At 40.1% G+C, this 13806-nt stretch overlaps 1 protein-coding gene across 1 annotated transcript; it reads right to left on the bottom strand.

The window, feature by feature from the left end:
- Positions 1-3531: 3531 nt before the first annotated feature.
- On the bottom strand, positions 3532-11200 carry STOX1 (storkhead box 1). The gene is made up of 3 exons (XM_063131634.1): positions 10979-11200; positions 5164-7501; positions 3532-3803 (listed from the first exon to the last, which is right to left on the bottom strand). The coding sequence occupies exons 1-3, from the start codon at positions 11109-11111 to the stop codon at positions 3644-3646; spliced, it is 2631 nt and encodes an 876-aa protein (XP_062987704.1). The 5' UTR covers positions 11112-11200; the 3' UTR covers positions 3532-3643.
- Between the last annotated feature and the right edge of the window lie 2606 nt (positions 11201-13806).

Consider the following 13806-nt stretch of genomic DNA (forward strand, 5'->3'; position numbering starts at 1 on the left):
CTTGCAAATAAGAGGATGCAATAGAATTAGTTTTTCATAAAAGCCAGTGTGGTGTAGTGGATAAAGTGTTGGATTGGGAGTCTGGAGATCTGGGTTCTAGTCCTCACTCAGCCATGGAAACCCACTGGGTGACTTTGGGCCAGTCACAGCCTCTCAGCCCAACCTACCTCACAGGGTTGTTGTTGTGAGGATAAAATGGAGAGAAGGAAGATTATGTACGCCACTTTGGGTTCCTTGGAGGGGGAAAAGGTAGGATATAAATGCAATAATAAATAAAATAAAAGGGCAACACTTACACAGTGCCTAGCTGCCAGTACCCACATATTCCATTAAAGAATCTTGGAAATCTTTTAAATACACACACACACACCCTGATAGGAGCAGGAATGTATCCCTACTGCTCTTCCTCTATCTAGCTCTCTCAGAGAGCAGTTGATGTTCATGGCTGCTGCAATTGAGGCTATCAGTCCATCTAAATCAGAAACAGACATGGTGATGTCTTTACGTGCCTCTTTCCATGGGTAGTTTTGTACTATTGTTGCTGTCGGTACGTAAGTACTATCTGCATAGGCATTACAATATGTTCCTGTATTTATAAGTTGTCTTTCTGGGCAGACATTCAAAACAATACACAATATGAAGAATCTATAATACAATTATTATTATTTTACACCTAGATAAAATAAATTCGTATTAAAGTCCATCACATAGCTGTTATTGGCAAATACAATAATCTTTAGGATTTCAAAACTGAGCAGGCATACTATACAAATGAAACCTACAGCATTTTTCCTGGTAAAACTTGATTCTTCCACCAGATAGCAATTTATTTATTTTATTTATTTATTTATTTATTTATTGCATTTCTATACCGCCCAATAGCTGAAGCTCTCTGGGCGGTTTACAAATTTAAGACAATTCAAAACAAAACAATAGTATAAAACCATAATTGTAATATCTATTGTATCTATTGTAATATCTATTTGTAATGATAAAAAAGCAGTTGAGCCTTGTTAAAACATCCTTACATTTATTAGCATCTCCCCACTCCCACTGTTACAAGTACTTGTAATAGAAAAATGTTGCGGCAATTGTTTGTAATCATGAGACTTTTAAAATAAAATCCCGAGGACATGTGATTGGGCATTTCTTCTCAAAAAGGTGGTGTATATAAATGAGGTAATTAAAATGTGCTAGAAAAATATTTATCTTTTAAAAACAAACCGCTGTGTCTTGTAAATACAGCCAGAAATTTACACCTGGGTAAACTTTTTTTTTTTTAGTTCAGCAGCATTCCAGTAGTACATGAAAAGGTTTATTTATGCCCTTAGCAAATTGGTTTTCAAGCTGTGGACGTTTATTAGGGCATGCCAAGATTTGGAATGCTGCTCAAAAAACAACCTTTCTTACACATCTAGAGGGAGTCTTAGACATATTCTTGCCTAAGAATAAAGGCAAGAATATGTCTTATAATAATGACATATTATAATATGTCATAAAATGGAGTGTGAGCTCTAGAATTTTGTGCAACTGATATGGAATGAGTTTCCACATCACTGGCTTAGAATATTTAATTAGAAGAAAGCCCTGGTGATTTCCTGATTCTTTATTCTTAGGGTACATATAAGGATACTTAAGGTTTGCTCGGTTCAAAGGGTGGGCAGATGAACAATCATTTTAACTAATTTATTTTGTAAAAGTGGCCAGGTCCCCTCCTTCGCATACATCTGTGTAATTTTGAAAGATAAAGATATCAAACTTGATAGCTCTTATGGAGGGCTTTAGCCACCCCAAGTTTGAGTCAGATCCATTCATGCCTTGATTTTAAGGAATTTTTAAAATAAAATTAACAAAAATGCTTAACAAAAATTAACCAAAAAAGTGATCAAACTTAGCACAGTGATAGCTCGTAAGGAGGGCTTTATCCTTGCCAAGTTTGAATCAGATCAGTTCATCCCCTGATCTTTTAGGATTTTTTTAATTCCCCCTCTTAAACACTTTCCCCATAGTCCACTAATGCCAAAGTCCACCTGTTGCATTTGTGAAGGATCTATTTTCCTTTACTTTGATAATGTGAAGCTGTGCATCTCCAGTTCATAAAATAGAGATCTGCTGGTTCCCTTACTCAAGAGTACATCCCACTGATTTCAACTGCATTTACATCCAAGTCATATAAAATCTGATGCATTTTGCAATTGAATGCAATTCTGGTAGGCTGAAATGGTGTAATTAATGATGCAATGGTGTACCAAAAGGATTAAGAAAGTCAACCCCTTGCATGACCATGGACTGGTCTACCTATCCTTGTTTCAAGGAAGTATTGGTGCACTGTAAAACTTAGGAGAAACGGTGGGGGAGAAAAAGTACACACAATGCTTCCCTAGGATCCTTATAAACCGAGTTGGAGGACCGAAAGTACGATGGACCGACTCAGCGAACTACAGGGGACGAGGACCGAAAGTGCACTGCAGCTCGATAGCATGCTGGTGCCTTGCTCCACTTCTAAAAAAAAAAGAAGCAAGTCTTAACTGTGAAGCTTTGCAGTTCTAGGGAAGTGCACGGGTGAACCACCACCACCCCTGTCCTGGTGCATTTTCTGCATTTCTTTTAAGGTGAAAATGTACCCCCGGTCATGACTATTCAGGAGTAAGAATATAGAGTTAAATGAGACCTCTCTCCCTTCCCCTTCACAGTTGAGTGGAGAACCGCCCTGCCCTCCTCTTTTTTTAGCAAGAGGAGCGCATTTATTTCGCATGGAGGGAAAAAACCCAGACTTTCTCAGCTCCAAAAAGAAACGAAACATGGAGGGGAAGAGGCGAAATGAGTGTAGGACATGGACGATGTAATCTGAGTACCGGGCTGCAAAACCACATACCAGGTATAGCGACTGTGCGATAAATTACTGGTGTGATGGAGCTGTCAGTCAGACATACCATGTATTTCCATTATCAAGCTCAGGGCAAAATAGTTCCAAGACTTTAGAGCAGAAGCCAGCACAATGTACACTGCTTATTGGATGGCATCCATGATGTCACTCTGAAATCTCCCCATCCTCAAAGCAATTTTTCAGCTCTTTGAAACTTGGTCCCCTCACCCTTTATACTCAAGTATTGAATGCATTTTTAAATGCATAAATGTACAAGTAAATATTTGAGCAGTTGAAAAAGGAGATACCCCACTTGAAGAATGGTGGGAGTCAAAATTGAAAACTTAAAACCTGAAGCAAGTCTATCTGATAGTTGTAACATGAAGGCAAAGGAAGATTGAATCACTGCACAGTTGGGAAAAATGAGCTAACTCCTGTTCTGATGTGTGCCTGTAAAACACCCTTAGGATCACCACCTTGGACTGATCTACTCTAATAAACGAATAGCAATTAGAACATTTTGGAATCCTGTGTGGCTGGTAAAGACAAATAGAATGAATTGTAGTTTTTGCCAACTCCTTTTGCAATATAGTAAGTATTACCACAAATAAAACATTTGAAAACAACACAAATGTTTATTACAAAACTTTCATACATTTTATGAGAATATAATTATCTTACCTACTTTTAAGATATTTAATAGCTTAAGACATTTACAGTACATATATTAACATATTTACAAAGGAATTCTTAAAATGTGGTAAGAAGAAAAAAAAGTTAAACATTCATGACTGGAGTCAACTGAAGCAAGGATTTTCGTGTAAGATTCTTTCCACTCTGTAAAGTCTTTTCTATGCCCTCCAAGTTCATGAGAAAGCTTCTTCTTTTCTTCAGTCCATCCAAGATGGCAGAATTAGCAGAAGCCATACTTTGTGTTCTAGAAAGAATTATTTTTTAAAACAAACGATTCACTAAGAAGTCAATTTATCCATATTCACCTATTCATGACGACTAATTTTCCAGGAAATTAATTACAGGCAAAACCACTGCTTTCAAAAGAAACATTGGCTCACTCAACAACAAACCCCCCAAAAGTAATCCTTATTTTATAATGTTCTAGAGTATTTCAGAAATGAAATTTAGTTCATTTTAAGAGTGAGGAATATCGAGACATTATGCAGCCAGCAATCTTTCGTTGTAGAGTTTTGTACATTGTTTAGCTTCCAGAAAATGCTCCACAGAGAAGCACATAAACACTTAACATATCTGAATTCTTCTCCTTTAAAGTCAGCCAGTACTTGGAGAATACAAATTATATCATATTCTCATTCTCATAAGAGCAGAATATGACCTGACAACTCAACAGATTCATATATTTCATGGCTGGGCTTTTGACACCCTTGGTGAAATTCAAGTGATTATGAATGGGATCCACAGTTCTTTTTCATACTAAGCCTCTGCATCCATTCTGCCCGACCCTGCATGGCTTGTTGAACTTTAAAAAGCTTCTTCTTACTGCTTCCTTGAATGGCTCCACCCATCCAAGGTTTTCAGCGAGTCCTGTCTGCCATGACCCAACAGGCTGCTTGTCCTCTATCTATGCCTAACTTTTGCACCTACTAGACAGCTTGTCCAACCCCCAACTACTGGGATCTTTTGCCTGGCCTTTTCTTGCCTTGTTGTAATATCTCGTTTTCCAAAGACTTCCTTTTTCTGTGTTCTTCAGCAACGGAAGCTAATGCACAATGATAACACTGATGATTCCTTCCATCTGCTGTGCTGCAGCAAGAGTACTTTCCCTACAACATGCAAGTAATAGCCCTGCTCTTAACAGCTACTTCTTACACTAGGTTGAACTTATTAAGAGTGCATTTTTGTCCATGACCATGATTTTTATCTTCTTCACAAAACCAAAGTTAAAACTATATGTGCAAAATTATCCAAGCATTCCCCACACCAATGCATTCAAAGGGAAAGAAAAAGAAAATGCAATGTTCCATTATAGGATCGTGCTCTCCCAATCTTGCAAAGTCAAAATACACTCACGAAAGGTCTGTTTGAACAGAGTTAGGAATTTGTGAAAGGCAATCATCGTTTCCCCAAAACATATCTCATGACGACCATGTTAAAAAAAAGTTTTAAGTATGACATTTTCTTTTCATTTTCATTTATTATATTTCTGTACTGCCCCATAGCAGAAGCTCCCTGGGTAGTTCACAAAGTTTAAAAACCATTAAGCATTACAAATGACAGGTGGAAGTGTGCATTAGAAATATCAGTCTACCATTTGTGCTTACCTGGGAGAATCTATTCCACTATCTCCTGTTAAGCTGTGGCTTCCTGTCCCTTCCAAGTGGTTTTGTTCTTGTTGGACCTTCCGATCTACAATGGCAGCATCATTTGTGTTATCAAATGACTGTTGCTTTTCCACAAGGTTTGTCTTAATTTCCCAGTCTTTTGGTGAGAATGCCAAGGATGCTAATTTCCCACCTGCTTCATTTACTGTCTTCTGCAAAATTCTGGTCTCTGCCTCATTCACATCATACACACAATCAAACACATAGGTTTCAGAAGTATCTGATATCTGCCTATGATCATAAACATCCCCTTTCTCTTCATTGTTCTTGTACGCATATTGAGATATCTGACGGCACACACAGCTTTTTCCTTCAAGGCTTGTCTTCTGATACCCCTTTAAACTATCCTTTGATCTACTAAGATTAAGAAATTCATTTTCTTCATGCTTGTAAGTATCAATCTTGTCCATATCAGTTCTGGGCCCTGGGAGTTGAGTATTAACATTTCTGTTTCCCAATACTTCAGCATCCAGTTCTTGTTCTTTGTTATTCCTCTTCCCTGTATCTGAAGAACTATATGAGAGTTGGTTGGATTGCAACCTGGACAACTCCACATGCCGTTCCTGATCATCATCATCATGATACAGAGAACAAGCATGACCATCACCCACTTTTTGATACCGAGTCTCTTCTTCATAGGTAAATCCTTCATATTGTGGGTTAATGTTCTCAAGCCATTTGCTAGTGTTATTAGCCTTTAGTTCACTCTTTAAATCATTATTTTGTCCTTGGGTAACAATATTTTCAGATTGTTTAAATTGGTGAGCAGCAGCTGAATCACTAGGAAGATAAACATGTTTTAGCTGATCTGAATTTTGACCCAGTAAGCCATATATGGCAGCTTGATCACACTGGTGAGTTTGACTGGAATTCTGTGGGTTGCTTTTCTCCTCTCCTTCATCGAGTGCAGCATAAGTGTTAGAAGCTACCTGAATCTCCACCATACGTTTTGGATTTGCCACTCTGTGCAAATTATCTTTACAAGCTGCAGTTTCTCTCAAGTATCCATATTTGCCACCTCTTTGTAAAACCCGGTATTGTGGGTAATCTAGCTGTTTCTTTTTATCATCTCCAGCGTCACATTTGACAGTGAGCAACTGTTTAGCTTTACAGTCTACAGATCTTGAGGAATCCAAAGACCGGGACCTTGAAAAATTCCTCTCTGATCTAGGAGCTCTGGATTTTACATCACTGTTTTTCTGACTTGTATGTCCTTTTGTTAACTTATTCCCTCTATATGCAATATCTTGAAATGGATTATTAATTTCTTTTTTGTATATAAAGTGAGAATCAATATCTATTGCATCCTCACAAAGCTGTTTATTATAAATCATAGCTTCACTTGTAACACAACACAATGGTTGCTCAACAGAGTTTTCCAGTTTGCCAACAGCTGGTATGAGTTTGTCAGTTTTAAATTCTCTCTGTGGTTTACTCATTTGTTTTTCTTTGTTGGGCTGCACTTTCCTCTGATGCTTTGCAGCTTTATTTTGTTTTTTCCGGGTGCACCCTTTGGAAGAATGTTTGTGTTTCATCGTTAGCACTTCTGTAGAAGTTCCTTTACTGATATATTTCTTCTGTTCCTCAATTTCCTGCATCAGCACAGTATGTTTAGTTAAGTTGTCCACTGTCAAGAAAGGATTGATGCGCTTGATAATTTCATGTTCAACATCACGTGGGATATTATCCAAATTATCTTCATCCCTTACTGGCCATTCTTTAGGAGGAAATTGGGCAGAAAATGAAGAATGAACTTTTTTAGGTTTTTGTTTCTTTGAAGTATTGCGCCAGAAAAGGCTAAGACCAAACTTTTTAACCTTCTCCTTTTCCTTCACTGATTGTACAGAATGAGCAGTTTCACAAGAATGGTTGCCAACAAGCGTATCAGTGGCTGGGTTTTGAACTGAAAATCTGGATTCACAAGACCCTTTTTGACTTTTTCCATTAGGTTCAAGGCTAACTAGCTGCTGAGGTCGCTGTCCATTCACTGCAGTTTTCTCAGAGAAACAATGACAAGATTTGCAATGAGATGCAACAGGCAAATTTTCTTGGATGAGCTCTGCAGTATCCTCCATGCTTACAAGGTATGTGACAGAAGGCTCCGGAGGGCAATGATCTTCCAGCAGGACCCGCTTGTTGCTCTTCATAGAATTATTAGAGATAAAATAGGTATTTGGGGTCACTATGAAGTATCCTTCCCCAGTGTGATATATTTTCCGTTCTTTAATTAGCATTCCAAGTGTACTGTATAGAATATCTTGTGTGGGAGTTGCAATGCCTACAACAATAAGGACAAGAGCATATTACTATTCATTTTTGGAATATATTCAGGATGCAAAATACATTACAATCCTTATCATATTCAGGCTCAGAACAAATTTGTGTAGTAAGCCAGTATTATAACACAACCTTATACATGTTTATTCAGACCTAAATACCATTTTGTTCAATGGGGCTTGCTGCTAATCTCTTTAAAAATGGAAAAATGAGGCTGAGAGATAGTTAATTGCTCATGGTGAATCAGCATCTATGGCTGCACGGAGATTACAACTTCCAAATTGTAAACCCAAATGATGGTCTCTATCTTCTGAAAAACCACCAGAAACTTCAGTATTTAGAAAAAGATTGCTATAGCAAATGTAGAATAAAATGTGTACTCCAAAATGTAAGATCTGAGCACACAGACCCAATTTTTAAAGCATCCCATTGAACAGAGGACCGTCATAAATCATTAACATTGGTGCAGTCAGGGCACCTGACACTACCATTAGGCAGAGTGAGGTTACTGGTTTGGAGATACATTAAAAGGGTACGAATTCTTACTTATTCTGATTTTTTTTCCATGGGTGGGGGAAATATTCCGATTTTCTGACTAGAGGCACAAACATATCATAAGCTGGCTGTGGTGTAATTTATTTATTTTTCAATGCAACTTTAGCCCTGCAAGTGACCTGTGACATTTGTACACTTATGTAATATCCTGCAAATAACTGGGAAGGTTTTTAAAAGACAAAAACAACAACCAACCCTCCACTATCAGTGTTGAGAACACAAATTAACGAGGTAAAACTGCAGTCAAAATGCTCCCCTAAAACCTTTGGAATGGAATGCTTTTAGTTTATTGGCAGAGATATCATTGGAAGCAGGAAAATGGCTCCTCTCCAGAATCTACCGCCTGAAGCAACTGCTTCATGATAAGGCTAGCTTTTAACATACGTGTAAAAATCTGAGCTCAGTCTTCTCTATACATTAGGTTAGGGGTGAGCAACTTCGGGAGGTCAGGGGACCACCCCCACCCCTGTGGGGTGCCAAAAATGGAGAAGGCAGATTCAAAACAAAAAATTAGACCGGGGGGGGGGGGGGCGCTGCCTGAATTTCAGGAGATGGAGGGAGCCACGCTGTGGTAGATACATGTGTGGGTCCACACTGGGGGGCTGTGGAGGCCACATTTGTGGATCCAAGCGTGGATCTTTATTTAACTACTCATGCACAGGAGGGAGGTATCAGCAAGATGAGGGGAGCCCCAAGATTAGCACAAGTACAAAAACACTTTAAACAGTATTACGGTGTGGGAAGACCCCAATGAGGGTAGAATACTATGTGGTTGTTAAGTGGGAAAAATGAAGGAGGGATTGAATCGAGTATCCTGGCTTGCTTACTAGAACCTTTAACAGGAACACCCCACAACACCCCACACTGCAACATTTTGATGTAGGCCCCACTTCTATCCCATGGATTTTAAATTAGGCAATTGTTTTCCTTTAATGCTAATAGCCTGATGCTTTCTCCCAGTTGGACAATAGGGGTCAGCAAATACACGTTAAAACCACAGAGCTGCTGCAATGAAAACAGTGGCCATTTCTTTTTAGGGTGCTTCCAAATGGAAGACTTTTGGCTTGTGAGATGTGCTGATGCACTGCACATCCATTATCTCAGTAGTCCTTACAAGAGGACTGTCAAACGTATCAGATCTTTTGGGGTCCCGAATGTGGCCCATGAAAACCTTACCACCATTTTCAGTGGTGGGACGCCAATGCCCTTGGTAGGGCAAAAGGGGCTTACCATTTCTTTTAAATTAGCAGATTTGCAAAGAGAGCGAATAGTGTAGTGAGGATGAGAAGTCCTACCAGTGAATTTGCCTGTTTTCAAAACATGAATTTATCAACAATTTTTTTTAATGCAGTTCCTGGGTATATGCTGGGGTTGGATGGGGGTTGAATTTGATACCCCTGTCTTACAATGATCCTATAATGCAGGTCACCTTTACTACCCTCATGTTGCAGGTGATGAGGGAATAACGCTAAAAGATAACAGCTTGCCCTAATCAAGTTCAGTGTTAAGGGAAGACTTGAACCAGAGACTTTGTGATCCACAGTCCAGTCTGTTAGTCATTACACTACACTTGCTCTCACAGATATATGTGAACAATGGGAAAGGTTGACAAAAACAGGCCCCACAAGGCAGTTTTTCTTTGTTGTAAATAGTAGTTGCATGCTGTCTCTTTCTCCAATGCAGTTGAAAATGCAAATCAGAACAAAAAGACTGTGATTTTAAGGCAGCTTTAAAGACTAGCCCTTTCCGGCAGGCCTATCCAGATCAATGTAAAATCAAGAATTTTTAAGATGTATAGATCCCTGTTCTAATGTTGTTCCACGCCTCGATCCAAAGGGAGAGGCGGGTAAGAAATAAAATTATTATTATTATTATTATTATTATTATTATTATTATTATTATTCCTTCCAGAGAATCACACACTGTTCTGTCACAATCCAAAAGGGAAAGACCCATTCTACACAGAAATAGGTTCAGAACATTTTGAAGATGTCATCGCCAAGGCTGTTGTTTTAATATGGGCCATCTCCCACTCTTTGACCTACCCAGGCTAAGCAAACAGGCTAGGCAAACAGCAAGTTTCCTTGCTATTCTGGCCAGATCTACACCAAGCAGGATATAGCACTATGAAAGCCATATGAAAGCGGTATATAAGAGCAGGCGCCACACCAGGCAAGATATAGCAGTATGAAAGCAGTATATGGGTATGTGTCAATGGGCCCCAACAGTTGTCAGTGCACTTCAATACTGCTATAAAGCAGTCGTGTGGCTCCTGCCTTTTATATACTGCTTTCATACCACTTTCATAGTGCTATATCCTGCTTGGTGTAGATCTGGCCTCTGTTAGTGGATCCAGTTGCATGAGGAGTTATTTGTAAGGGGAGAGAAGAAGAGGCAATGACATATATTTATTAGCAAAGTACCTGTCATTGTGACAGATGGGGCTGCATGGGGTAGGGGGTGGGGAGAGAAGACTGATACAAGACCCCTTGTGTGAAGATACAGCACATCTTTGCACAATGTGTGTGCTGCAGAGTGGGGGGGGGGAGTGGGAGTGTGCTGCAGTAAAGGAGACCCCTTGCCCATCCCTGTCACTGAGGGTGGACTGGAGCACATTTTTTCACTCTCTTCAGTGGAGACACTATTGAGTGGATCCACATTATCATCCCCCTTGTGCCAAGATTTTTAAAGTCATTTTTCATAAATGTTGATGTGACTGCAAGCTAGAAGCCTCTGTTTGCAACACAGAGTAAGTTAGGACACTTAGATTTTGTATTTTATTTTCCCATATGCCGATTCACAAAGATAATTAAAATTACATCCCCGTTCCCAGATAGCATGCATTCTTTCACTCTGCTAGCTGCAAAACCTCAGAGTTGAATGTTTATACTGACTGTCAGCAGCCCATGATTTAACAGATTACCTGGATAATGTTTCCCCAACTGATCCAGTAAGGTTTCCTGTGTAACAGTAATATGAGCTGCATTCATATCAGATATAGCACAGCACAAGACTTCTGCCAAAGGAACAAACTGGGACTGTGAAATGGGATTCATGTGCACTGGAGATACATCACCTAAAAGGGAAATAGAGGGGGGAAAGAGAGAAAAAAGAATGAGCTTTCTCTACTTTTGAATATTTTGTCCATTTTGTTATTAGTTCCCCTTTCAAAATGTCCTCTTTAAAGTTATCTCGAGAGAGCTAGAGATAATGGTCCTAATAAAATAAAAGTAACTTCAGCACACACACACACACACACACACACACAAAAGCAATCAAAGGTTTTTGTTTAATAGCCTTGAAGAAGTGTAGTTATTTGAACTACACTAGTCAATTGTGTTTGTTAATATTATGAAGCAGTCACTTCTTACTCTACTAGTGGAGGAAGAGATTGTAATGCCTTTTTGCTTCAAAATATTGAGTGAACTGAAGTGGTTGGGTGAACTGCATTTAGTCATAGAATCATAGAATAGTAGAGTTGGAAGGGGCCTATAAGGCCATCGAGTCCATCCGCCTGTGGGCCCAAATGGAGGGAGCATCTCTGAGTTATCTCAAAGACAGGTCCCCTACCTTTTGCCCCCAAACACTGAGGGGTTGAAATGACCTCCTGCTTCCTCCTAAAATGGGCAGGGGCTGAGAGCTGTGCATTGCCCTCATGCTGTCAGGAAAACATTGGCAGCAGAGAGCTCTGTGCTGGAGTGATCCCAAGTCCTCAAGGTGATGGGAGAAACTTGCCTTAAGGCAAGAGCCTAAAGTAAGGAAATTGGGTTCAGACTTGGACAAAGAGGAGATGCTTCCCTCTGGGGACAATAAATTCCTCCCCACCGACATCTCTCTCTCTCTCTCTCTCTCTCTCTCTCTCTCTCTCTCTCTCTCTCTCTCTCTCACACACACACACACACACACACACACACACACACACACACAGAGGTCCCTACTTGAAAACAACTGTTTTGGGTGCATTTTTCCTGCTCATTCCCAAGAAATCCATATAGAGCAGCTACCCTTCACCGCTGTTTCTTGTTTCCATTTTACAATCTGGCAATTTCACCCAAATCCAAAGCAAATGTTATTTTTATATGAACTGCATTGTTGGCACTTCAGGATATTTTATTAGAAATCCAAGTTCCAACAGCAAATAGAGCCAGTTGCAAATCAGTGTCTGAATGGGGTGAGGACAAATACAAAATGGTAGCTTGAGGGTAGAGACTCCTTTTATGAAAGAGCTGGATATTTGGAATGGGAACTTCTCAGCAGCTCCATAAAACTATGAGTTTCCAGGATCAAGCCACACCAGTCAGTGGGCTGGACTAAATAACCTCAAAGGTATCTTCAAACTATGATTCTATGATGTGTAACATGTTGAGCAGAAGTTGTATGCAGGTGTGCTGATTCAAATGCTTAGACACAAGTGCACAAGTTCTCAGGAGTGTGTGAATTTTAGTACCAACATAGTAAAGTGGGAACACTACAAGTCTTCCTTGGAATAATGTGAAGAATGCAACCTACATGTTACAACATTTTAGACATTATTACAGGAGTCTTTCCAAGGTATTTGTGCAATTCAATGAGTAAAGCAACATAATTTCAGCTTAAATTAAGTGTAGCCTACTAAAAGCAGTTGTCTCATGTTACAGTTGGAGGGGGAAAGGGTCTCTTTCACATTATTTCTCTTAAATCAACAAAATAAATAACAGTCCCTTTTGAAGAAGTTGTTAAATAGTTCTTGACCTTTGTTTTACAAGTGGCAGTGGTTATATTTAACAGTATGTGTTTAGAGAAGTTCCTAAGAATAATTTCCTCAGTGATGTTGCTAAGCTACTACCAGCAGGTGTATAAATCATTGTCAGCTTGCTTTGTGTGGAATAGGAGAATTCAGGGAGAAAACACTGGAAATAGAGCATAATTTGGGCAGGGACGGCGCCAGCTATAGGCAAATTAGGCAGCGGCCTAGGGTGCTGCCCTCAGAGGGGCACAGCGGACCAGGACCCGGATGAGATCTTACACGATTTCAAGGGGGGAAATACTAAATTAGGGGGGGGAGCCTTAAAAACAGCAAAAGAGAAAAAATAAAAGGAAAAAATAATTACTATAACCAGGAATAAGGAAGAGGGTAATTAATGACAATAATAACAACTCGGGAGGGATCGGAGCCGCTTCCTGTCTGTCTCTGCGCAAGCGTACTGTCCCTCCCCCTCGCCACCTCCAGTTACCCCAAACCCTCTTGATCTCTTTGTTGCTCTGCCTGGTTGGTCCTTCCCCCTTCCCGTATGTGTGTGTTTTATCCCTCGAAGATCTCTCCTTAGTGACCCTCCCCACCAAGTCCTTTTTATTGACTCACACAAACCCCTGCCGCCGCGTTTCCTCACCTTGTGTGCATTCCTCTCCCCCACACCTGCCTCTCCGCGCCTTTTCTGGCTTCCACCCCCACCCCTACCCCCACCCCTGCTTTGATTCCAATTTATTTATTTTTATTTCTCCCCGAGCCAAAATCTGTCTCTTTCCCTTTGCCCACACCACTGCCCTTTCTCAAAGTCGGAGTTCAGCTTTCTCTAACCCTCTCACCAATTTACTTCCCCACCCCGGCCCCCAAATCTTTCAAGTCTTGCCTGCAATTTTCTTTTATTTTCTCTCTTTTCCTCCAATCACCTTCGTTTTTCCCTGCCTTCCCTCTAGCCTCGTCTTGGTCCATTTGCCTCATGTGGAGGGGGTGGCGGCTGGAAGGCCGCGCTGGTCCGGGCGGCGTGCACG

This window comes from Elgaria multicarinata, chromosome 8 (assembly GCF_023053635.1).
Source record: "Elgaria multicarinata webbii isolate HBS135686 ecotype San Diego chromosome 8, rElgMul1.1.pri, whole genome shotgun sequence".
Classification (NCBI taxonomy): domain Eukaryota; kingdom Metazoa; phylum Chordata; class Lepidosauria; order Squamata; family Anguidae; genus Elgaria; species Elgaria multicarinata.

Bases quoted from the DNA above. Each gene is read 5' to 3' on its own strand.
- STOX1 (XM_063131634.1), bottom strand. From the start codon at position 11,111: ATGAATCCCATTTCACAGTCCCAGTTTGTTCCTTTGGCAGAAGTCTTG. The intron at 7,502-10,978 runs GTAATCTGTTAA...TTATTGTTGTAG, and splicing joins GTTGGGGAAACATTATCCAG to GCATTGCAACTCCCACACAA. The intron at 3,804-5,163 runs GTAAGCACAAAT...AATTCTTTCTAG, and splicing joins AGTGGAATAGATTCTCCCAG to AACACAAAGTATGGCTTCTG.